Here is a 27279-nt window from a genome sequence, read left to right as displayed (position 1 = left end):
GATTACATAAGATGCTGCAAACTTAAATGGAAAAGGCTCAAATGTTAAGGAATACTCATTTTATTCATGCACATCCAGTACACAGTTCTCTTTCCTACAAATTCTGTAGCAATACATTTATTTTATTAAACATAGATACATAGTCACAAATTAGTTTGTAATGAGGTTTGCATAAAGCTGTAGAAAGAAAAAAATTTGATGATTTCTCAGAGCTTCTCATGATATAAAAGACAAAATATATGATACATTCATACCTTCAGGTTCATACTTCAGTTTCAGCTCATCTAATTTAGCTCTCAGTTTCATATTTTCACTTTGGGAAAGCTGGAGGCACCTTTCATTTAAAAAAAGTTTCCGCTCAATATCCAGAGCCCGCTGGCTCTCAAGTAATGCTTTCATTCGCTGGATGGACAATTCACCTTTAGTGTTTTCATTTTCTTTGCTACATTAATAAAAAAAAAAAAGAGAGAGAGAGAGAATCAAGGAATATTAACATAACCACATGAAATACATAGTTTTTAGCACAAACTATTTGTTTAGTTGCTAAGTTGTGTCCAACTCTCTTGTAACCCCATTGACTGTAGCCTGTCAGGCTCCTCTGTCCATGAGATTCTCCAGGCAAGAATACTGGAGTGGGTTGCCATTTTCTTCTCCAGAGGATCTTCCCTATCCAGGGATCAAACCCACATCTCTTGTATCTCCTGCATTGGCAGGCACATTCTTTACCACTGACCCACCTGGAAAGCCCACAAATTGTTTACCTTATTATATATTTGAACTCTTAGTAAAACATATTTCCCTGGTGTTTTTTAGTTAACAAAGAAACAATAAGCAAAATAAGATTTAACAATAGCAGTTTCAAATAAAAAAATCTCATGCATTTTTCAAAGGAAACAGACAAAGAGGGGCATACCTTCCACATTTACACATGTATAAATAAACTCAAGTTTTAAATTATGTGATATTTATTCTTAAAAAAATTAGGTTATAAGAACATTTTCTAAAGTTCTTTATACTTGCTAATTTGAAAGGCTTTGGAAAAAACAAAGAACTAAAAACATTTAATTATTCATTGAAAGTATTTTTCTCCAATAACCAGTACGAATTATATCTTGAATAAATATCATTTGCTGCACAGAGGTATTTTTTTTGTTGTTGTTCTTTTCTGGAACTTTCTTTTGGCAATGTAAAGACAAAACTACCACCACTTATTATAAGCAAGTGAACAGAGTCTCCATCTTTCTAAGCACCCAACACTTACTTTAAGTTGTCAAGCTTTATTTGAAGTAAATCTGTGTAATAGGTGACATCTTCCAGAGGAACAGAGTTGGCTGAAGGCTTAGATTCCATACTTTCATATAAACTCTAAAGAAAACAACACTTCTTACCACTTAGATAATAAATTAGGTTAGCATAGGTTTATTAATAATCAGTTACCACTACTGAATGCTTATCATATGGCAGGCACTGTGTGAGCACTATCCACTTAACTCACTCACCTGCTGAAGCAGGTTTAAGAAGGAGCATTTCTCTCTTAGAGATGAAGGAACTGGCTCACAATACTATAGGCAAGTAGACTGAGAAGAGAGAATCTGAACGCAGCTCTGTCTCCAAAGCCTATGCTTCTAACCACACCTGTGTCCTCCCTCTGGTTCTTCTCTCCTGGCTTCTAATATGGAAGAAACAGATACTCACTGGGAAAGTGCTGCACTCCACATGCCAGCACATCTGCAAAACTCGGCAGTGGCCACAGGACTGGAAAAGGTCAGTGTTCATCCCAACCCCACAGCCTTAATTCCCGCCTTATGAAAAAGCCATAAATAACAAAAATATGAAAAAGAGTGGAAATCCATATAGTTATTTTCGGTGCCCGCTCTTCTGAGATTCTGAAGGAATCTCTGTACAATTTCTCTAAGAAAAAAAATGTAAATCTGCTTAAAAATATGTAAACAAATTCAGAGATTGCAGGTAAAAGTCCTTAATTTAAAGCCATAATTTTCAAAGTATAGTTCAGAGTGTACTGGTGAGCCACATACACCTACCAACTGATGTTTTTCAAGTTCAACCAAAATTGCAATCCTTTCAACAGTTCTTGTAAGAGGAAGAAAATTATATAAACTTAAAATTTTATACTAATAGCTAATTTTATAATAAATAGCTACAATTTAGAATGTTGAAGAGATTAACGTTTACAAAGTTTGTCATTTATAAGCTGTGATTAATTCTTTAGTGAGAAGATAGATATCTGTGCTCCCTAAGTTAATTTATAAATTCAATGTAATCCTAATAAAAATGCCAACAAACGTTTTTGAGCTAGACAAGATGTTCATCGGAAAAACAACATGAGAGGACAGAGAAAATGCTGAGAAGGAGAAGCTGTGTGGGAGGAGCGCCTCAGCAGGCAAAACGCAACTAGGAGACCTCTGACATTAAAAGTATGGCGCTGACGTGCAGAAAAGGAGGCCAGTCAAACAGAATGGAGAATCCAGAAACAGGCTCAAGCATGTGTGAAAATCTGATATACGATAAAGATGTTATATCAAGTCACTGCTATCAAGACTAACTCTTAAATAAATGATGCTGGGACAACTGGCTAGTTATTTGGAAAAGGTAAAATAAGATTTATATCTCACCCTATACACAAGAATAAACTTCAGTTGAGATCAGGTCTCTAAATTTAAAATGTGAAACCATACAAACACTATGAGAAAACATGCATCAGTTTCTCTATATACCTGTGCAAGTAAATACACCTATGAAAACATGTTAAAATTCACTCATTATTACAAAAATAGAAATTAAGACTACAGTGAGATACCATTTCTCATCTATCAATCCAGCAAAAATTTAAAAAAATAATACATTCTATTGGTGAGGTGACAGAGAAATGAGCACTATGATACAATGCTAGTTTACTTTGACCCAGCAATTGGATTATAGGAATTATTCAGGATGATACATCTATAATAAGGAAACACACAATACATGCAAAATATACTTTGTAGCACTGTACATAATTGAAAAATACTGGAAATAATCTAAATACCCAGACAAAGGAGAATGTATGAGAATCCATACATCAGAATTCTCTCTTGCTGTTAATTAGGAAGATCTTTCTAAACTAGATGAAGTGATTTCCAGGTTAAAATAAAAAAAAAAAAGGAAACTATAAAAGACTATCTGTGTTATGCCACATTTTTGTTCAAGAAATAAAAAGGGAAAATAAAGCCTACATAAAGCTGCTCTTTTTGCAAAAAGGAACAGAGCATGAGTAAATCAGAAACAAATTGGCTACCCAAACAGGTGGGGTGTAAACAGAGTGGAAGGAAATGGGAGACGGGCAAAACTCTTTACAGTTTTTACTTTTAGAACCATGTTAATGGTTCACATGCTGGAAAGAGTAAATAAATAAATTCAACAAGGATGGACAAAACCTAACTATTTCAGATGGACACCACACTCATAATTGGTAAGGGAAAGAGCTGCACTCAATATGCCAGCAAATTTGGAAAACAGCAGTGGCCACAGAACTGGAAAAGGTCAGTTTTCATTTAAATCCCTAAGACAGGAAATGCCGAAGAATGTTCAAATCATGTACAATTGCACTCATTTCACATCCTAGCAAGATTATGCTCAAAATCCTTCAAGCTTGGGTGCAGTAGTACATGAACCGAGAACTTCCAGATGTATAAGTTGGATTTAGAAAAGGCAAAGGAACCAGAGATCAACATTCGCTGGATCATAGGAAAAGCAAGAGAATTAAAAAAAAAACCATCTACTTCTGCTTCATTGACTATGCTAAATCCTTTAACTGTGTGGATCACAACAAACTGTGGAATATTCTTGAAGAGATGGGAATACCAGACTACCTTAACCGTCTCCTGAGAAACTTGTACGCAGGTCAAGAAACAACAGTAAGAATCGTACGTGGAACAATGGACTGGTTCAAAATAGGGAAAGGAGTATGTCAAGGCTGTATATTGTCACCCTGCTTATTTAACTGCATGCAGAGTACATCATACGAAATGCAGGGCTGGATGAAGTACAAGCTGGAAACAAGATTGCTGGGAGAAATATCAATAACCTCAGACATGCAGATGCAGAAAATGAAGAGGAACTAAAGAGCCTGTTACTGAAGGTGCAAGAGGAGAGTGAAAAAGCTGGCTTAAAACTCAACATTCAAAAAATGAAGATAAAGGCATCCAGTCCCATCACTTCATGGCAAATAGATAAACAGTGGAAATAGTGTCAGATTTCATTTTCTTGGGCTCCAAAAATCACTGCAGATAGTGACTGCAGCCACAAAACTAAAAGACGCTTCCTCCTTGCAAGAAAAGATATGACAAATCTAGACAGCGAATCAAAAAGCAGAGACATCACTTTTCCGACTAAGGTCCATTTAGTTAAAGCTAAGGCTTTTTCAGTAGTCATGTACGGATGTGAGAGTTGGACCCTAAAGAAGGGTGAATACAGAGGAATTGATGCTTTCGAACTCTGGTGCTGGAGACGACTGTTGAGGATCCCTTGGATAGCAAGGAGATCAAACCAGTCAATCCTAAAGGAAAGCAACCCTGAATATTCATTGGAAGGACTGGCGCTGAAGCTAAAGCTCCAATACTTTGGCCACCTCAGGTGAAGAACTGACTCACTGAAAAGACCCTGATGGTGGGAAAGATTGAGGGCAAGAAGAGAAGGGGTGAGAGGATGAGATGGTTGGATGGCATTGCTGACTCAATGCATGTGAGTTTGAATGAACTCAGGGAGATAATGAAGGACAGGGAAGCCTGACACGCTGCAGTTCATGTGGCCGCAGAGTTGGACAAGATTTAATGACAGAACAACAACCAAAATTTATGAACATAGTATTTTGACTATATACCCTCAAGTTAAAAACAAAAAGAACTGCAAACAAATCCTGAACTTTAATGAATAATTTCAAAACTATATATATTTTAAGAATGAGTAAATAAGCAAATATATTGAGGACAATAAGAGCGAGGTTTTCCACTGTTGGAAGAAATGGGGTCGGCAATGAACCCTGTGGCACTGGACTCAAGCTGGAGTTATTAAGTATGAAATCAAGGTTTTATTATGTGTCTATGTGTATATATGTGCATGTAATACACAAAATTGTTTACATGAAACATTCCTACACATGCATATAACACATACATGAATACACTAAAAATATGGACATAGACTTCCAGTTCTGTCTGCTAAAAGAATCCAGGAGTGATGACATTTCAGTAGCAATAAGCACACTCAGTGCCCAGATCTTGGTTTCTAAGTGCCCTTCTTCATTGAAAGGAACCTACATTCCTTGAAGAAATGTTGATTCCAAGGCTAGGAATATTTTGTTGTGCCAGAGTAAGGAAGTACTCCCACTGGTCAAATCTGGGACAGAGTAAATAAGGAAGTTATAGACTATAGTCCATAGGATAAAATAAGAATTTATAAGACTATGTGATATAAATAAGTGAGGAGAAAAGCTCTTTTTAATTCATTATTCTAACTGAAATTATCATTTGGCAATCACCACAGTAATACCTGTTTCAGGCAAGAATCATCAATGGATGTTCAAGTATAAGGGGAAATAGATATATACCTGGCCTAAGTAACTCCCTATGAAATATTTAAGGTTAATATTACCTGTTACAGTACAAATAGACATCATGTGCCATCTGATGTGACATACTGAGAAAGTATAACAATACTCCTGGAGTGTTCCCATCAAAAATACATTGCTCTTGTTCAGTCTCTGAGTCGTGTCTGACTCCTTGCAACCCCATGGACTGCAGCATGCCAGGCTTCCCTGTTCTTCACTATCTCCTTGAGTTTGCTCCAACTCATGTTCATTGAATTGGTGATGCCATCCTACCACCTCATCCACTGCCGCCCTCTTCTCCTCCTGCCTTCAATCTTTCCTAACTTTAATTATATGGACCTTTAGAGTCTTTAAAGAGATTTGACAATTAAATACAACACATGATCACAGATTGGACCCTAGAAGGAAAGCATTTGGTCATTTTTGTATTCCAGGAAGGACATTAGTGGTAATTCCTAAACTGTAAAAGGCAGCTCAGCTAAAACTATGTATCAATGTTAGTTTCCTGATTTGACCATTGTACTATGGTTATATAAAAGATAAACTTCAACACTGAGCAACAACTTAAGGGTAACGGGATACCTGGTTTGCAACCTACTCTCAAATGTTTCAGATAAAAATGTATATACATGAAGAGAGAGAAAATAAAAATGCAAATATGGTGAAACTGACAACTGAGCAATCTGGGTGAAGGGTATGCAGTAATAATTTTACAACTTTCCTGGTGGTTTGAATTTCAAAAATTTTGAAATAGTTTACTAAAGACTTGTATGAATTCCAGTTGCCACATAATACTGGACAATGTGACAGAAATCTTACTTTGCATTCATCAAAAAATAGAGGTAAAAAGCACCAAAAAAGAATTACTGGTAACACTTGACAGGAGGAACAAATCTCATTGACATAATGTTGAGTGGAAGACAAAAACAAGAGTATGTAATGAATGGTTTCATTTATATGAAGTTCAAGAGTATTTGTACATGTAAAGCTGGTACAAAGCTAGAAGGTAGGAGTACTCACTCAAAAGGGACATGGCAGAACTTTTTTGGAATGCTAGAAGTATTCTATACCATGAGCTGGGTAATAATTTAAGGGGGTATATGTATGTAGTACTCACTGAGTTGTACACCTAAGATATGGGTGCTTTGACTATAAGTGAGTTAAAATTTACAATAACAACAACAAATCTTTTGATTAAAAGAAGCAGTAGTCTAAACCACTGAAAAGCAAAAGAAACTGGAAGAAAAAATTAAATATTGGTAAATCTCAATAGAAACTATAGATTAATTACATAATAAAGAAACCCATTCAAGTTAAAAGTAGCAAGATATTCAAACAAAAAACTGTTATTTTTTTAAAAGGTGTTTACACATACCTTAAATTTCTCCAGATTCCTAATTTCACCTAAGAGATGTTTAATTTCACCATTCTTCTGCTCCAACATGGCAAGCAACCGTTCCTGCTGTTCAAATTCAGCTTGAGACCCTTTCATTTGTAGCAATGTAGCGATCTGTAACTAGGGAAAAAAAAAAAATTCTCCCCCATAAAATTGAGTGGGGGAGAAGATTCTGATAACTATATTTTTGTTACAATTCATATTTTGTACTATATACTACTTTGGTTTCATTTTAGAAGCTAAACAAATTAGCTGTGTCTAGTTTAATACTCTTAATAATCTGAAAATATTTATTTCAGATAGCCTAGTTACAGACATAACTCTTTAGTACTTATTTTGACTACTTATGCATTGGTATCTGAAGTCCATAACAATTATCTGTACTTCTGTGAAACATAGTTGAACTGCATGGCTGTGGTCTAGAAGTCACCAGTTAAGTGGTAAAGAAACCTGGTGGAATGCCATAATGTACTCACCATATGCACTCTCATTAAGGGTCTGGTGCAGTTCCTCAAAAAGTTTAATGAAATTCAGTAGTATTCAGTGGGGGAAATTATTAAGCTACTCACATTCACAAATGTGAGTTTTACAAAGGACAAGGATGGAAAGCAAAGGTAACGGGCAATCCAAGGATCTTGAAGCAAACTTCAATATAAAGTTATGTTTTAAGAGCAGCCATCAACCTACCTAGTTATGACTCCACCTAAACTTGGAGGTGCACAGTAATCAGAAGGGAATTAGCTAAAACCTAAACCTAGCATTCCTTTCTGCCTTTGGAAATTTCTGCAGCTCTAAAAAGTGTGAATTAATTAAAATACATTTTTGAGTACAGTAATGATATGAAGTTGCAGCTATGGTTATAAGTAAGAGACAAAGAAGACTTCTAACATTTTTAAGGATCCACTTTTCGCTCCTGCTTCATACTGGAATTCCCCGGTGGCTCAGATGGTAAAGCATCTGCCTACAATGCAGGAGACCCAGGTTCAGTCCCTGGGTCGAGAAGATCTCCTGGAGAAAGAAAGGGCAACCCACTCCAGTACTCTCGCCTGGAAAAGCCCATGGACGGAGGAGCGAGGTAGGCTACAGTCCATGGGGTCGCAAAGAGTCGGCCACGGCTGAGCGACTTCACTTTCACTTTTTCACTTTCATACTGGAAGCTAGACACATCGATCGCCCCAAAATTCAGAATGCCACCTGTGTCTAAAGATAGTTTGGGGTAGCAGAACTGTGAGAGATTAATAACAATAGCCCAACAAATACAAAAAGAAAACAAAGGGCAAATATGAGAAAATTTACAAAGAAATAATACCCAGATGGGGAGAGCCAAGGTAAACCAGACAGCACAACTGAAATCCTCAGAAATAAAAGGCACAGTTCTCATCTATTAAGTCAGCACTTTCCTATTTGCCAACCATGTAAGCATGCTGCTGTGCCCTCACTTAACTCCAGGACGACTCTTAAGAGGCAACTTCTATCACCTCTATTTTACAAATGAGGGGACTAATACTTGAAAAATAAACATGCTTGTCCAAAGTCACACAGCTAACAAGTGAGACTAGGATTCAATCCCAAGTTCATCTGATGCCAAAGTTTAATCACTGATCTTTCCTATTTCTTTGGTAGATCTCATCATCCTTAAAAGAGGCAGGAAACCTTACAGACTTCTATTAAGCATTACCACTTCAGGAGAGTTAGGCACAACAGATCAGGAATCTAAGGGTTGGCACAATACTGGAATCTAATTTCCACATGCTTTTCTGTTACCAGCCGTTCGACAAAAATGATGCCCAACAAACCTTAAAATTAAAAGGGCTTATATGCATGACTTGAGAAACTCCAAGGAAAGGAAATTCAAACTTCAGTCTATAAATAAGCCTTTGTGGGAGAACTGGAGAATGGTGAGAGAGCTAGTTTTAGTTGAAGTAGACATTTCAGGGCTACCCTCAGAAAGAAACCAGGCCAACAGTACGACAGAAAAATTTTTTAATACTTGATTTTTCCCATTACAAAGAAAGAGCTAATGGCAAGTCTACTGAGTAAGAATTAAAAACTCAAGGCTAGTGAGTAATAATTAAAAACTCAATCAATCCATGGATGTTACATATACCACTAAAATCTACACAGAATTAAATGTTTTTAAATAAAATATAAAAGGGATCTCTCATTCAATTAAAAAAAATTTTTCTAAGGTCATGTAGTTCTAGAAATAATCATGTAACTGTTGTAACTGTATTACTTGTACAAGTCATACTGATACAAAATAAGGTTTAATAAATCTTACACTAATTCTTACCTTCATTCTTTGCATCCATTCTCTATTAAATGCATTTTGCTTCTTTAGTGACTGATACTTGACTTTCATGCTGATAAGCTGACGTTCCATTGCTGCCCTTCGATCCTCCACCTAGAAAATAATAACATGTTTAATTATGCTTTTATTAAGCATATGCCAATTTAAATTATGCCAATTTAATCAATGTAATATTTATATGTACCTCTGCAAACAAAGAGCTGCCTTTACTGTTAGGGTCCAAGGCTTGCTGGAGGGCCTGGTCTAGCTGCACCTGAAGGTCCTGTTTCTCTACACGAGCTTTCTAAATTCAAAAGAGAAAACAATTCAGCTTCTTGAGATAAGATTAGCAAGAAAACAACTTATATAAATTGGAAAACAACTTATATAAATTGGTATTACTATAATCACAATACCTCTAAGGCATTATAGTAAGAAACCGCTTCTTTCTCTCGCTCTTCTTTTTCTCCTTTAAGCCGGTCTACCTGGCGCATTAAATTAGCATTAAGAAGTTCGAGTTGTTCTTGTCTGTACTGCAGTTCATTCACTTCTTCTTGGAGGGTGGTCTATTAAACAGGAATTGAAAAAGAAGAAACTCTTGAATAATCCTTCAGTTAGCAGCAGTCAGTTTATCTATCAGCAGAGGTTAACACTCAAAACTAAAACTAATAACTAGTCAAAGATTATTAAAGTGCATAATAAAGAAAATAGCAAAATTCTGTAAAGCAATTATCCTTCAATAAAAAATAAATTTTAAAAAACTCAAAAAAAATTTTTTAATTACCTTTTAAAAAAGTGATCAAATAAAAGACTCCAGAGACTGTTTCTTTTCTAAGAATTTAAAATTTTTCATTTTTAAGTTAATTTTAGCTTACAATGAAAAAAATTATACTCATATATCAACTTCTACTGTATGGATAACAGCAAACTCTGGAAAGGGGTACCAGATCACCTTACCTGCCTCCTGAGAAACCTCTACGCACGTCAAGAAGCAGCAATTAGAACCGGACGTGGAACAGTAGATGGGTTTAAAATCTCAAAATTAGTTAAGTCAAGGCTGTATATTGTCACACTGCTTATTTAACTTATATGCAGAGTACACCATTTGAAATGCCAGGCTGAATGAATCACAAGCTGGAATCAAGACTGCCAGGAAAAATATCAACAACCTCAGATATGCAGATGATACCACCCTAATGGCAGAAAGTGAAGAGGAACTGAAGAGCCCCCTGATGAAGGTGAAAAAGGAGAGTGAAAAAGTTGGCTTAAAACTCAACATTCAAAAAAACGAAGATCATGGCATCTGGTCCCATCACTTCATGGCAAATAGATGGGGAAAAAGTGGAAATAGTGGCAGATTTTATTTTCTTGGGCAGGAAAATCACTGCAGACAGTGATTGTAGCCATGAAATTAAAAGATGCTTGTCCCTTGGAAGGAAAGCTATGACAAACCAAGACAGCATATTAAAAAGCAGAGACATTACTTTGCCAACAGAGGTCCGTATAATCGAAGCTGTAGTTTTCCCAGTAGTCATGTACAGATATGAGAGTTGGACCATAAAGAAGGCTGACTGCCGAAAAATTGATTCATTTGAACTGTGGTACTGGAGAAGACTCTTGAGAGTCCCTTGGACTTCAAGGAAATCAAACCAGTCAATCCTAAAGGAAATCATTGGAAGAACTGAAGCTGAAGCTCCAATACTTTGCATACCTGACACAAAGAGCCGACTCACTGGAAAAGACCTTGATGCTGGGAAAGACTGAGGGCAGGAGGAGAAGGGGGTGACAGAGAATGAGATGGTTGGGGGACATTACTGACTCAATGGACATGAGTTTGAGAAAACTTTGGGAGATAGTGAAGGACAGGTGTTAGGGAAATTAAATGGTCTTGTTTAGGCTTCAGAGACAAAGCAGAGCAGGCCTCTGACCTTGCTTCTAGCCTGCCTGGACACTAGCCTGACTGTGAGTGACGGCCTGCTGTGAGTGCAAGGCGTGCAGCACCACAGATAAGATGGGGAAGAATTTTGAGACCTTGGAGGGACCCTGGCCAACCAAGCCCCAGCATAACAACATTCCAAGTTTTACGAGACAAAACAAACAGCACTAACATGAAACCAGGCTTGCACTTTGGTCACAGACTGATGATTATACCAGTTTTCATCCTAGGATTATAAGCGGGAACCCTGAACTGCAATTTTTTGAAGTCTAACCCAAGGAGCAGACATCCTGCCTGGGACCTTGGGACAATTGGGGCTCCAGATGTGCTCTGACACGGGACTTCCCAGCACCGTTTGAGTCTAGACGTTGGTAAAAACCCAATTTGGTGACATATCCTCTGTTCTATTTCTCTTTTCTTTTAATGTTAGTATATTGAAAGTAAGCTAGATAATTCTCCAATAAACATTTGTATTATTTATATAGAACAAGTGGCTTAATTTGTTAACAAATCCTTTGAACCTGAGATGAAAGTGAAAACTTGCGGCAAAACAATAGGGTGCTGCAGTCCATGGGGTCGCAGCAGTCAGACCCGACTGAGCAGCTGAACAACAAATCAACTTCTGCTGGACCAACTTTTATATTGGGCTTTTATGACACAAACTAGAATCAGAATAAATGTGTAAATTCTTCCAGAGGTTCCATTAATCTAAAAGTATTAATAATACTGCCTTACATAATCATCTAACCTAAAGCTTTACTGTATTTGAAGGAATCCATTTAAAAACTTATTTTTTAATTAGATCAAAGTTAGGCCAAAAAATATTTCATCTTAAAAATAGTTCATAAGGATTATTATAAAAACATGAAAAATATACAGTCAGAAAAAGGAGAAAAGTCCATAATACACATGCCATAAAAACTACCTTCACATTTCCCATTTCAGTCAGCTCAATTTGAAGAGTCAGCATCTCTGAAGACACACTTTCATGTACACGTTCAGACATTATTTGCATTTCCTTTGATTTACTAGAAAGGAGTTCCTGCTGATGATCCACTTTGTGCTTCAGCTGCTTTTCACTTAGCCGAGCTTCATCTAACTCGGCTTTCAGTGTTTCTAACTGAAAAAAAAAAGAAAATTCACAATCTTAACTAGTAAAAGGTAGTAAAGGTCATCAGAACATACAATTGCAGTACAAACTGTTCCGGTACCTGCAGGACAACTATTTTGGAAGGCAATCAAGCTGAACAAAATTATTTAACCCCTTTTCCAAAAATGTCACATTGCTTCAGTCTTGGAAAACTAATACAGGCATACCTTGTCTTACTGCGTTTTGCTTACTTGTACCTCCCAGACACTACATTTTTTTCACACAAGGAAAGTCTGTGGCAATCCTGAGCCAAGCAAGTCTACCAAGCAAGTTTTTTCAATAGCATTTGCTCACTTCTTGTTTCTGTGCCATATTTTGGTAATTCTCACAATCTTTCAAATTTTTTCATTATTTTATTTGTTATAATGATCTGTGATCAGTGATCTTTGATGTCACTGTTGTAAATGCTTTGGGGCATCACAAACCACACTCCTTTAAGAGGGCGAATTGAATTGACAAATTGACTGCTCCTCTGAATGGTCATTCCTCTCTCTCTTCCTCTCCTGCTGCTGCTAAGTCGCTTCAGTCGTGTCCGACTCTGTGCGACCCTAGACGGCAGCTCACTAGGCTCCTCTGTCCCTGGGATTCTCCAGGCAAGAATACGGGAGTGGATTGCCATTTCCTTCTCCAATGCATGAAAGTGAAAAGTGAAAGTGAAGTCGCTCAGTTGTGCTCGACTCTTAGTGACCCCATGGACTGTAGCCTACCAGGCTCTTCCGTCCATGGGATTTTCCAGGCAAGAGTACAGGAGTGGGGTGCCATTGCCTTCTCTGCTTCCTCTCCTAGGGTATTCCTATTCCAAGACAAAACAATATGAAATTAGGCCAATTACTAACCCTATAATGGCCTCTGAGTGTTCTCACCTCTCACTTTAAATCAAAAACTAGAAATGATTATGCTTAGTGACGAAAGGCTTATTGAGAGCAGACAGGCTGAAAACTAGGCCTCTTGTGTCAGCTAACCAAGTTGTGAATTGAGAGGAAATGTTCTTCAAGGAAGTTAGAATTGCTACTCTAGTGGACATACAAATGATAAGGAAGCTGAAGAGTTTAGTGCTGATATGGAGAAAATTTAAGAGGTCCAGACAGCAGATCAAACCAGAAACAACATTCCCTTAAGCCAAAGTCTAATACAAACTGTCTTCAATTTTATGATGGTTGAGAGGCAGGTGGAAGCTGCAGAAGAAAATTTTGAGGCTAACAGAGGTTGGTTCATGAAGTTTAAGAAAAGAAGTTGAAGCCAATGCTCATTAAGCATTCTGAAAATCCTAGGGCCTTAAAAATTGCATTTAATCTACTCTGCTTGTGCTCTATAAATGGGACAACACCTGGCTGACAGTACATCTGTTTACAACATGGTTTACTGAATATTTGAAGTCTACTATTGAGACCTACTGCTCAGAAAAAAGAGTCCTTTCACAATATTACTGCTCACTGAAAATGCACCTGGTCACCAAAGTGAGATGTAGAAGATTCAGGTTGTTCTCGTGCCTGGTAACACAAGATCCACTCTGCAGCCTATAGGATCAAGGAGTAATTTCTGACTATTAATTCTTACTACTTAACTGCTGCAATTTCATGATTAAATGTTAATAGATGAGGAGTTGCTTCTTATGGATGAGCAAAGAGAGTGGTTCTGAGATGGAATCTGCCCTTGGTGAAGATGCTGTGAAGACTGCTGAAATGACAACAAAGGATTTAGAATAGGACATAAACTTAGTTGACAAAGTAGTGACAGAGTTTGAGACTGGGCTGTCCAGGTGGCACTAGTGGTAAAGAATCCACCTGAAAATGCAGGAGAGGTAAGAGACGTGGGTGGGTTTGATCCCTGAATTGGGAAGGTCCCCTGGAGGAGGAAATGGCAACCAACTCCAGTATTCTTGCCTGGGAAATCCCATGGACAGAGGAGCCTTGCAGGCTATAGTCCATGGGGTCTGAGGCATAAAGGTTGGACACTACTGAGCATCTAAGCAGCAGCAGAAGAGTTTGAGACAATTGGGTCCAATTTTGAAATAAGTTCTACTGTGGATAAAATGCTATCAAACTGCTTTGATGCTACAGAGAAACTGCTCATAAAAGGAAGAGTCAATTGATATTGTTGACTTATTTTAAGAAACTGCCATAGCCAACCCAACCTTCAGCAATCACTGCCCCGATCAGTCAGCAGCCATCAACACAGATGGAAAAAAAAAAAGATGACTCTTTTTTTTGAAGTCTCAGATCATGGTCAGTATTTTCAAGCAATAAAATATTTTAAAATTAAGGTATATACACTGCTCTTTTTAGACCCAAAGCTATTGCACACTTTAAAAGACTACTTTGGAAACTAAAAAATTCATGTGACTCACTTTACTGCAGTGGTCTGGAACTTTCCCTGCAGTATCTCAGAGGTATGCCTATATGCGTCACATCCTCCTTACAGCAGGAGGATGAAGCTTTAGGGTCAGGTCAAGGTTTAACTTGTCTCACATTCCTCAAATGTAAGACTATAAGTGATTCTACCTGTGTTATTGTGCGGCTCTCAACCGAGATTGGGTGGGTAAAACATTCGGCACCACATCTAACATTCACTAAATGGTTTGTTGTTAATAAAAGTCTTTTACTTGATGTCCAGGGTTACCATTATCATCTATATTGAATTATATTGAATAGGGTCTCAACATTCCTAGACTGTATCCTGATATTTGTTTACTATTTAAAAAATAAAAGAGACTTCTATTTTCTTTTCCCCTTTCAATTTTATCATGTGAAATAAAAATTTCAGCTGGTTGATGTATGTTGATATGTGTATATCCTTTTGAAAAATATCACTGAATGACTCAAACTTACTGTATGATGAGATGAGATGACTGGGGTTTCCTATCTGGCCAAAGCTAAGCATCTTTTAATAGGCAGTGACACGCCTTGTTTTATAAGCACACAAATAATCCTTACACGTAATCAGAGTAGGTCTGGACTCCTGGCCATGTTGCCGCCGTGTGAAAAATGAATGGCATGACAGCAATAAAGGAAACAGGCTACCTGGACAGTAGTGGAGAGGTGATGGTGAGCTGGACTACAGAGTAGCGGAGACAGATATTTTGTAGCTTAAGTTCTTAAGAGCTTGTTGATGTGAGAAATGTGAGAAATAAGTGAAAGAAAGATGGCAAGTAAAACTCCAAATTATTGGTACAAGTAATCTGAGAACATAAGACTGAAAATATTTTTTGAATGATTTAGTCTTTACCAAAAAGCCATCTCTATAACTGGCCTCACTTTAGACTCAATATTTTGTACATTACTCTTTTTTGTTTAGGTACTGAAAGTTATTGCTAAACTGAAAATATCCATGAAGAAGAAAAAAAGCATCCATATCAGTTATTGGTGTCTCAACCTGCATAGCTTCAGACAAGCTGGATTATTATTTGTCAGAGTGGTAAGCAAGATGATTCTATGCACTGCATGAAAGCATATTTTGATAGTAATATTTTCCTGCATATTAGGAAAAAAATAACCAGCTCAAACATAATATATTTCATTGATACTGTTACTTAAAAATAGAGAACATTTAAAAGAGAGTCAATTTAATGAGAATTAACTAACAGCACAGGTGGTACAGATATATAACAATCTTAAAAGATGCTACATGAAACACAATGAAGCAGGCTTTGAAGTAAGAGAACTAAATTTTGACTGATAGTCTCTAGTTCTATAATCTTGTCCAACTTTACTCAATCTGTTTAAACATTGGTTTTCTCATGTTATATGGAGATAATGATGGTACCTCCCTTAAGGAGTTGTGTATGAACTGGATCATATGTCTTAGTTTATCTTCAATAAAAGTTTATCTAAAATAAACTAAACTGTAAAATATACATTTTATAGTTGTAAAATATACAACTATAATGCACATTAATTTACCAAAAACTACTGGTTTCTTTGCGGAATTATAAAGTGTACCACAAGTTGCAGTGAAGGCTAGGAAACTAGTCTTTCTGAAAAGGGACCGGTATCCTAAGCACTCTAAAGGAGGCCATGCTGATCAGAGCTAAAACTCCTTAACAAATACTCAGTTGCTAAAATTAAATAATTCAATTTAACTACTAAAATGTTATTTAAACAAACTGCTAAGGTAAACTACTGTTTCTCAGTGTTTCCACTCCTCACATTAAGATGATGGAACCCCTCATCTCAGCTATTTTGCATAGATGGTAGTAAGAAAATCTTTCATCATCTAAAGTTTACAAATGGTTGCATGAGCATGAAATACTTCTGTTCCAAAATACACAGATACACAAACCTTTTTTTTCAGTTCATTCACTTCCTGCCCGTGGCTTCTGCTCAGTGTTTCTTCTAATTTCTCCAGATGCATTTTCTGTTGTTGTTTAATAGCTTCACATTCAGAGCTCAAACTTTCTAACATTCGACTCTTGAGCTCAACTTCTCTCTGAAGAGTGTATTTTTCTTGTTCGTAGCTCTGAAAACAGATTCAATTATAATTCAGTTACATAAAAATAAAGCCATCAAACATAAGCAGGTTTCATCTTTGAATCATTCCTATTTCACACATTTGTTGCTTTCTAAGTAACAACCACATGTTAAATCTGGAATAACTATAGCTAGTATTAATGTAAAAAAAAACCCTGAGAGGTGATTTGAGACTAAATTAAAGTTCATGCTGGGGATACAGTAATTGCTTCTATGTCCTGCTAAAGAAGTAAAAAGTGATCTATGGCTGTCAAGTCAAGTAGTCGCTGCTAGGAAGAAAAAAAAAAATTAACAGCACTTAAGTTTTCCTAGTAAGAATTATTTGGTTTCATAACAATATTCTTTACTTGTAGCTCTAAGTAAAATGAAGAAAATGTCATTAGTTCAAACCTCTTCAACAAGCTTTAAAAAAATAAGATAAAAATAGATTTAAAAGGAAAAAAATAACAATAAGGGTGGTCATTAGTTTTTTTAACTGCTATGTTTAAATTTGGAGATCAAAGTTTAAATACATTACTGAGCATTTTCTAAGTAAAACTGATTTATTCATTCTTTTAATAAAAGCATGTCAGATATTAGGGATGCAGCTGTGAACAAGAGAGACAAAATTCCCCTCTCTCATGTCATGTCTCTCATGAGGGTGGGGACAAGTAACTCAGATGGAGGCAACAGCTCCTGTGGAGCCCATAAGGCAGGACTAATATAGTTAAGAACAGGGGAAAGTAATTCATAAGATAAGGTCAAAGGTTGAAAGAGGTTAGGTTACATGGAGATCTACAAACCCAGGTAGAGAATTCAGTTTTTGTTGTAAATAAAACGGGAAGCTGCTCTGTGCTTTCAGCAGAACCGTGACATGATTTTTTTATGTGCTCCTCAATGACCACCTGGCTGATGTGTAAAGAGCGAACGGTGTGAATGGCAATCTGGGAGACAGGCAACCTAGTCAGGGGGCTATGATAACAGTCCAGGGGAGAGATGATGGTGGTCTGACCTAGAGCACCAGATGTTCTGTAGGTCAAGTTTTTAGAGATTACTAGTGGATTAAATATGAGAAATATGGGACGGAAAGATATTGAGTAAAACTCCTAGATTTTTGGCTCAAGTAACTGGATAAATGTTTTTATAGTTACCAAGTAAGGTAAAGAATTCTGCAAGAGCATGTTTGGTTAGTGGGTAAGGAATCAACTATTCTGTTTATGTTAAGTCTGAGATGACCATGGGTGGGCAACTGAATACAAAAGTCTAGACTTTAGGACAGAACTAAAGACTTGGTGTGCCATCAAGACAAACCAAAGTCTAAAATTCAATATGGAGTAAAGAAAGAGAACATATTTTTCAAACTCAGAACACAGAGTCAGGAAAAAAAAAAAAATTAGAGATTTATTTAGTTCATTTCCCTGCAGATGGGTGGAAATTAGATCTAAAATTTTCAGAAAAGAAAAATATTACATTAATAATATTAATGACTACTAGACAACAGCAATCTTCAGTGGCTAAGCACAAACTGGTGAGCAGAGGAGTCCAGCGTCCTACCTCAGCCAGGGCCGTCATTTCATTACGGCATTTATCCAGTTGATTCTGCAGTTCATTCTGGCTCTCCACTAGCTGTAAACCATACTGTGCCGCTTTCAGCCGCTCTTGTTCAGTCTCTTTGAGTTTGCGTTGAAGATCTGCTATTACATCTGCCTCCATGATTTTCTTCCTGTCTACTGTAAATAGAAGAAATAAAAGTATCTAAACTTAAACAAAAAACTTCATGTCACTAATAAAAGACACAAGTGTGTTGTGTATGTATGTGTACATTCAATATGACTGCCACATGAAAACACAGTATTGAAGATTTTCTCTTTGACTTTTAAATGGTCAAATTTGCCTTCTTGTTATGAGTAAGGTCTGACTATTTTGTTACCCAATTTGAGAACAAATCAAATAGAGCAAAAAAAAAAAAAAAGATGAATACAATTTAATTTTGCTTCTAAGGAATGCAGTATTAGGAAACTATTCAGTTGTTGTGTGCTAAGATTTCTTAAATGCTAAGGTAGGGTGATCTCATAATTATATCACTATACAGGTAACCAAGTTAAGAGAACAGTAAAAGAAATCAAGAAATTTCATAGTAGCATAACTTCTACTTAAATATAAAAAGGTACCTTTGAATAAGATTGATAAGGTAAGGACTAGCATGTCCACAAGTTTTCACAACAGTGTTAACTTCCTGAACACATTAAATTTGCCACATTAAATGTACTTTATAAAAACAGACTCACTAGCATTTTGCTAGTTATTCATAAGAACACATGCAAAACAGACACCATGTTTACAATAATTAAAGAACAACCTCATTCTAGATTTTCAAGCAAAGATTTAAACATTTAATATAGAGCGCAACCTCACTCATCATTCTTCCCTAACTGGTTCCAGGCTCCTAGGCTAGACTTAACTCAGCTTTGAATTCAAAGAGCAACAAGTCATTTTTAAGGTATTCTCCCATGTCTGCAGTCGATGGAGTCATTCATTCAACAAACGTTTCTTGAATGCCTATGCGCCAAGCTCCATCCCTGGCACTTCAGATACCTCAAGCAGCGGTCAAACGGACCCCGAAAAGGCTCTTCGTTCATAAAACTTACCCTCCAGTAGGAGAAGACAAGCAATAATAATATAATAACTAAATGCACTAGAAAGTAAAAATGGAAAAAAAATAAAACAGGATAAGTGAGCTTGGAAGAAGTGGCTGTATTCTAACTAGGAAGAAATTAAAAATGTGTTGAATGGGGAGCCCCTCAGGTGACTTCTGAACAAAGCCTTGCAGCGAATCATAGAATTAGCCATTAATTAGCCATTAGGGAAAGCATGACTGAAGCGACTTAGCAGCAGGGAAAGCATGTTCCGGGTAGAGGGCAGCAGTACAGTGGAAGAAGTCCAAAGAATGAACAAGATAGAATACAGGCCAGAGGAGATAACAGAGGAGAATATGGAGATCAGGCCATTGTAAACAAAAACTTTGGCTTCTACTCTGGGTGAAATGGGAAGTCACTGCAAAGTCTGGAGTAAAGAAAGGATAGGTTTAAAAGGATCATTTTGGCTGATGTGCTGAATAGTTGGGAGGGAAGCAAGTTGAAAGGATAAAGATCAGGTGGGATGACCACTCATACCAGAGTGGCTGCCACAGAAGGTGATGAAATTTAACATATTCTGAAGGCAGAGCCAACATTATTTTCTGACAAATGGAATGTGGGATGTGTGAAAGAGAATTTTAAAAGGCCTCCAAAGCTTCTGGCTGAGCAACTAGTAGAATAGATTTGCCAATAACTGACACATCAAAAACTGTGGGTAGAGATGTTCTGGAAAGAAAATGAGAGGTTTAAGTTTTAAAACATGACATATGTAACAGCTCTAAGAGTAAGAGAAGGGTATAAGCTGGAGGTATAAATTTGGGAGTTATTAGCATAAATTTTTGAGTTCTGTGTTCATCAAAGTATGAGCATAATTAAAGAGAAGAGGACAAAGGATGGAGCCCTGTTATGAGGTGGGAAAGAAGACAGCAAAGGATACTCAAGCACGATCAGTGAGCTAGGAGGAAAAGGAAGAGCATGTGCTGTCTTAGAACTCAATCAACAAACATGTATTAAGGAGGTAGATGATAAACTGCACCAAATGCTAAATGAAATAAGGTGAACACTGAGAACTGGCCATTGGATTTAAATTCACGGAGGTCAACTAGAAGATGACCCCAAGAATAGTTTTGATGGGGAGACTGGGGCAAAAGCCTGACTGGAATTAATTGGAGAGAATGGTAGAACAGTAGATAGCAAGCACAATTTTGCTGCAAAGAGCAGATAAACAGGGCAGTAGCTGGAGATGCAGTAGGGTCTTTTTTTTTTAAGATGAAAAACTCTTTAAGAAAAAACAACAGCAACCTTGTATGACAAAGGAGAGATCAAGCAAAGAAAAACTAATGATATAGAAGACATGGAGTAATGAATGATTTCTGGACAGGTACATGAATGTTTCATCTGAATTAAAGGAAAGGCTGGTGCACTGGGAAGACCCACAGCGATGGGATGGAGAGGGAGGCGGGAGGGGGGATCGGGATGGGGAACACATGTAAATCCATGGCTGATTCATGTCAATGTATGGCAAAAGCAACTACAATATTCTAAAGTAATTAGCCTCCAACTAATAAAAATAAATGGAAAAAAATTGTATTTAAAAAACTGGGAAAAAAAATAAAGGAAAGTAAAGTATATGGGTACAGACACTGATAAGTAGGTAGATAACAGTGTTCAGCGTCTGCATGAGTGCCCTTCTGATTCAGTTTATCAGTAAATTAGGAAGGAAGGTCTTGAGAATGAAGATGGAGGAGGAAATACAGCGTTTTAGAAGAGGGGGGTTAAAAAAAAAAAGAATCCTATGTTATCCAGGACTGGCTATCACTGCTCTAAAATGCAGGACCTCTCTAAAGCCTGTACATGATGGAGCCAGCCATTAATTGTTGAGCTGTTAATAATGATTTGTATTTGCTAAGGATTTACCATTTGCCAGGCAGAAGTGCTTCAAATGCACTATCACATTTAATTCTCTTAATGGACCTGAGCTAAGTACTATTGTCATCAATATTTACCAGAGAAAATATGGGACTAGCCTCAAGATATCCCAGTTATTAAAGTCCAAGGCAGTCACAAAATTAGCTCTCATTCACTTTAAAGATTTGCTGGAATTCCTATTATGTGTCAGGTACTGTGCTGTTGCTGAGGACACACTGTGACCCTCAAACCAGACAACATGCCTGCCTTCTAGAATCTTACAGTCTTATTACTGGAAATATGTTGAATAACTGGTAATGTAAAGTTACAAGTGTGGTAAGTGCAAGAGGGAGAGGTGTATGGTGCTATCTGAGCCTATAACTAAGGGCAGCAGTCTTAATCTGGGTGGTGGCTTGTGGCCAGGGTCAGAGGAAATAAGGACAAGAAAGACTTCCCTGAGGAAGTAACTTTTCAACAGGTGTAATGAAAGTCTAAGAGTAACCTATCAATCTGCAGAGAAAGGTAGCCAGGGTTGAATAAAAACTATAGCTAATATGTACCAGATATCGCACTTAATGCTTTGCAAACATTATTACCGCAAATTCTGGAAAATTCTTAAAGAGATGGGAATACCAGCCCACCTGACCTGCCTCTTGAGAAATCTGTACACAGGTCAGGAAGCAACAGTTAGAACTGGACACGGAACAACAGACTGGTTCCAAATAGGGAAAGGGGTATGTCAAGGCTATATATTATCACCCTGCTTATTTAACTTATATGCAGAGTACATCATGAGAAATGCTGGACTGGATGAAGCACAAGCTGGAATCAAGATTGCCAGGACAAATATCAATAACCTCAGATATGCAGATGACACCACATTTGTGGCGGAAAGCTAAGAAGAACTAAAGAGCCTCTTGATGAAAAGGAAAGAGGAGAATGAAAACACTGGCTTAAAACTCAACATTCAGAAAATTAAGATCATGGCATCTGGTCCCATCACTTCATGGGAAATAGACGGGGAAACAGTGACAGACTTCATTTTTTTTGAGCTCCAAAATCACTGCAGATGGTGACTGCAGCCATGAAATTAAAAGATGATTACTCCTTGGAGGAAAAGTTATGACCAACCTAGACAGCATATTAAAAAGCAGAGACATTGCTTTGCCAACAAAGGTCCATCTAGTCAAAGCTGTGGTTTTCCAGTAGTCATGTATGGATGTGAGAGTTGGACTATAAAGAAAGTTGAGCACCGAAGAATTGATGCATTTCAACTGTGGTGTTGGAGACAACCCTTGAGAGTCCCCTGGATAGCAAGAAGATCCAACCAGTCCATCCTAAAGGAAATCAGTCCTGAATATTCACTGGAAGGACTGTTGCTGAGTCTGAAACTCCAATAGTTTGGCCATCTGATTAGAAGAACTGACTCATTTAAAAAGACCCTAATGCTGGGAAAGATTAAAGGCGGGAGAAGATGACAGAGGATGAGAAGGTTGGATGGCATCATCGACTCGATGGACATGAGTTTGAGTAAACTCTGGGAGCTGCCAATGGACAGGGAGGCCTGGCGTGCTGCGGTCCATGGGTTGCAGAGTCGGACATGACTGAGCGACTGAACTGAAATGAAACATTATTTTATTGAATCCTCTCAACAACCCTATGAGATAAAAAGGGTCACCCCTCCCCCCAAACCATGGACTGCAGCATGCCAGCCTGCAGTCAGTACATGGGGTCTCAAAGAGTCAGACACTACTTGGCGACTGAACAACCCCCCGCTTCTACACAGGTGCAAACTGAAAGGTTAAGTAACTTGCCCAGGGTTATCAAGTGATAACCTGGTAACAGGTGATAACACTGATAACCCAGTGGCTAAGTGAGATGGGAACAGGATTTGGTTCCATGGCCTGGTGCTCCTAACCACTTTTCTGTTCTGCCTCTCAGAACAGAAAAAAGCATGTAGCAGACAGGGAGCTCAGGGGATCAGACTGCTTGAATTGTCACCCCACCTTCAGTACTAACTGGCAGCATCAACTTGGACAATTTCTCCAATGTCTTGTTTCAGTTCAGTCGCTCAGTCATGTCCGACTCTTTGCAACCCCATGAATCACAGCACGCCAGGCCTCCCTGTTCATCACCAACTCCTGGAGATTACTCCAACTCACGTCCATCAAGTCGGTCATGCCATCCAGCCACCTCATCCTCTGTTGTCCCCTTCTCTTCCTGCCCCCAACCCCTCCAAGCATCAGGGTCTTTTCAAATGAGTTAGCTCTGCATCAGGTGGCCAAAGTATTGGAGTTTCAGCTTCAGCATCAGTCCTTCCAGTGAACACCCAGGACTGATCTCCTTTAGGATGGACTGGTTGGATCTCCTTGCAGTCCAAGGGACTCTTGAGACAAGAGTCTTCTCCAACACCCACAGTTCAAAAGCATCAATTTTTCGGGGCTCAGCTTTCTTCACAGTCCAACTCTCATATCCATATATGACCACTGGAAAAACCATAGCCTTGACTAGACGGACCTTTGTTGGCAAAGTAATGTCTCTGCTTTTTAATATGCTGTCTAGGTTGGTCATAACTTTCCTTCCAAGGAGTAAACGTCTTTTAATTTCATGGCTGCAATCACCATCTGCAGTGATTTTGGAGCTCAAAAAAATAAAGTCAGTCACCGTTTCCCCATCTATTTCCCATGAAGTGATGGGACCGGATGACTTGTTTGCTGCTGCTGCTAAGTCACTTCAGTCGTGTACGACTCTGTGCGACTCCGTAGACGGCAGCCCACCAGGCTCCCCCGTCCCTGGGATTTTCCAGGCAAGAACACTGGAGTGGGTTGCCATTTCCTTCTCCAATGCATGAATGTGAAAAGTGAAAGTGAAGTCGCTCAGTCGTGTCCGACTCTTAGCGACCTCATGGACTGCAGCCTACCAGGCTTCTCCGTCCATGGGATTTTCCAGGCAAGAGTACTGGAGTGCCATTGCCTTCTCCGAGATGCCTTGTTTAGTCATCCATAAAACAAGGTTAGTAACAATAGGGTTTTTGTTTAACATTAAACCAGCAATGGGTAAAAAGCAGCTAGAGCGGAGTCCTACACGAAACTTGTCTGAGCAGCGCTGTCCAGTAGAAATACAGTGCGAACAAGACATGTTGATTTTCAATTTTCTAGGTGCCACATTTATTTTAAAAAGTAAATACTGGTGAAATTCACTTTAACAATACGTTATTTAACGCAATATATCCCAAAGATTATAATTTCAACATGTAGTCGTCATATTATCAACGAGAGTGTAGTCTTTAAATTCCAGAGTGTGTTTTACACTTGTAGCCTTTCTCCAATCGGACTGCCACACGTGTCATATAGCCGGCCGTCATACAGCCAGCGCAGATCCACTGTTCGTTATCCCCCAGACCCAGGCAACGGACCCGACTTTCCGTATTTACGCAGAATTCCCGGGAGAAGTCGAAGCGGCCCAGCGGAATATTAAGGCCGGCTCGGAACCTGGTCTGTAAGAGCTGAGTTCCGCCGAAGAAGCTGCTCCAGCTAAAAGCTTGGGCGGGGACCTAGGCCCCAGGTATTCCTAGGCCCTGCCCTCCTCTCCCCAGGAGCCCTTCTCTACGCCGCCCCCGCGCTTCCCCCTTCATACGCACCTCCCTCCGGGTCCCTGGCCCCTACCTCTCTCCTCACCCCTTCCCCTGCTGCTGCACCGCTCCGCGCTCAGATTCCCAACGTTAACTCCACGGCGGCAACGCACAATCACCGGCCCACTCAGTCGCCGAGCACTCGGGTAAGCGCCGGTGCTTTTTGAATGCAATTCCCGCGAGAACTCACGTCACGCGATACTTTCCGCCCTAGCAGCGCGTAAAGGGAAACGGGGGAAGGAACGCCCAAGACAGTGCCACGCCCCAGCCACGGCGGGTTTGGCGCAGGCTCAAACTAGGTCTGTGTTCCGTCAGCCTTACTCAGGGTTGGTTTTTCTGGATGTTTTTGGGGGTTCTTGGCCTTCGTTTTCCCTAAAGACAGTGCTTTCTGGAGGGATAGCGTCGCTCGAAGGCGAGGCGGCGGGGGAATTCCCTCGTGTGCTGGCTTCACGGCGCGTTGGGCGGTGTGCATTTTGAAGGCTCTCCGCTGTGGTATCTATCTTAGGGTTCCAGAAATTTCAGTGAGTGTGACACTGCCTAAAAGCATTATAGACAGAATGACAGTCTCGTTTATAAGACAGAGTGCCAGTTAATTTTACACAGATCATCACATTTAAGCCCGCCAACAGCCTTATGAGGTGGGTGCGTGCTAAGTCGACTCAGTCGTGTAAGACTCTTTGCGACTCTATGAACTCTATGAACATCAGGCTCCTCTGTCCATGGGATACTCCAGGCAAGAATACTGGAGTGGGTTGCCGGTGCCCTCCTCCAGGGGATCTTCCCAACCCGGCAACGGAACCTGGCCTCTTCTGTCTCCTGCATTGGCAGCCGGGTTCTTTCTCTCTAGCGCCACCTTGGAAGCCCTATGAGGTTCTACAGAGGAAAACAGAGTCCCAAGAAGAAAGATACCTTAAACAAGTGGTAGAACTAGAATTTGAATTAATACAGCCTGCTGTGGTGCTGGAGAAGACTCCTGAGAGTCCCTTGGGCAGCAAGGAGGTCAAACCAGTCAATCTTAAGGGAAATCAACCTTGAATACTCATTGGAAGGACAGTTACTGAAGCTGAAGCTCCAGTATTTTTTGGTCACCTGAGGTGAACAGCCGACTCATTGGACAAGTCCCTGATGCTAGGAAAGATAGAAGGCAGGAGGATGAGATGGCTGGATGGCATTACGGATGCAATGGGCCTGAACTTGGGCAAACTGCAGGAGGTGTTGAGGAATAGGCGGGCCTGGTGAGCCGCAGTCCTTGGGGTCGCAAACAGACATGACTGGGCGACTGAACAACAAGAAGTCTGCTAAAGTCCAAGCTCTTGCGTGTGTCTTTAAACAATTATTTTATATTTTGTAAACCTGATGCCTATTCATTACTCAAAATTTTAAGCAATCAGAAATAATAATAGCCAACATTTAGTGAGCACTTCTGAATCCATTAGCAACTGTAGTACAGATCAAGTTTTGCTTTTGAGCCCATTTTTTTCTTGCTTACTTGAGGCCATACGTGCTTTCTTCTTCATCACTTTTTCCCCCCTCTGTTGGATCTTCCCTATCAACAAATAAACATGCTGTAATGACTTCCATCTGAAAAATAATACTAACCTTCCTTAACCTCACTGGGCTTCCCTGGTGCTTCAGTGGTAAATAATCTGTCTGCCAAGTAGGAGACCTGGGTTCAGTCCCTGGGTTGGGAGGATTCCCCTGGAGAATGAGATGACAATCCACTCCAGTATTCTTGCCTGAGAAAGCTCATGGACAGAGGAGCCTGGTGGGCTACAGTCCATGGGGTCGCAAAGAGTCAGACACAACTGAGCCACTAAAGAAGGAACAAGTCAACCTCAGTCAGCTTACCACCTCATTATTTGCTTCCCTTGATAAAAAAAAATTCTGGGAAAAAAGGCTATACTCATTATCTTAATTTTCTTATTTTTTATTCTTTTTTTTCCCCACTTTAGGTTTTGGTCTCACCGCTCCAGTGAAATGGTTCTTCTCAACATCACCAGTGAGTACTATCTTGCAAAATCCATTTTTCAGCCCTCACTTAACAATTGATAGCTCTCCTTGAGTCTCCTTAGGTGTTGGGATATACCACACCCTCCCTGCTTTTCCCTTTTCAGTTTCCTTTGCAGGCTTCTATTTCTGACTGAGATAGGCCGCACTAAATTAAGGATTGATCTGGGTTCAGAGACTGACAACAGTGATGCCTTCATGTTGCTCACAGTACAGCCTAGCAAATGCATTTGGGGCCTCAATTAGCCAGATACTCCTTCATTTGACATCACCCC

General features: G+C 39.0%; 1 protein-coding gene across 6 annotated transcripts in view; it reads right to left on the bottom strand.

Moving 5' to 3' along the window:
• SPDL1 (spindle apparatus coiled-coil protein 1) overlaps positions 1–25170 on the bottom strand; it is a 31252-nt gene extending 6082 nt beyond the window's left edge. For 3 of the 6 annotated variants that reach the window (XM_061129419.1, XM_061129420.1, XM_061129414.1), the window contains exons 1-10: positions 25032–25165; positions 18377–18552; positions 16656–16832; positions 12153–12347; positions 9708–9857; positions 9497–9595; positions 9295–9405; positions 6981–7121; positions 1262–1365; positions 255–442 (exon numbers count right to left, since the gene is read on the bottom strand). In XM_061129419.1, coding sequence (XP_060985402.1) covers positions 255–442; positions 1262–1365; positions 6981–7121; positions 9295–9405; positions 9497–9595; positions 9708–9857; positions 12153–12347; positions 16656–16832; positions 18377–18535 — 1324 coding nt within the window. In that variant the 5' untranslated portion in view covers positions 18536–18552; positions 25032–25165. Of the gene's footprint in view, positions 1–254; positions 443–1261; positions 1366–6980; positions 7122–9294; positions 9406–9496; positions 9596–9707; positions 9858–12152; positions 12348–16655; positions 16833–18376; positions 18553–25031 lie in introns of all 6 variants that reach the window. The other 3 variants (XM_061129417.1, XM_061129416.1, XM_061129418.1) reach the window with 3 other exon arrangements.
• Positions 25171–27279: the final 2109 nt, after the last annotated feature.

This window comes from Dama dama, chromosome 25, assembly GCF_033118175.1.
Source record: "Dama dama isolate Ldn47 chromosome 25, ASM3311817v1, whole genome shotgun sequence".
Classification (NCBI taxonomy): Eukaryota; Metazoa; Chordata; class Mammalia; order Artiodactyla; family Cervidae; genus Dama; species Dama dama.
The sequence above is the reverse complement of the archived record's forward strand: the minus strand, read 5'-3'. Positions and strand labels throughout refer to the sequence as shown.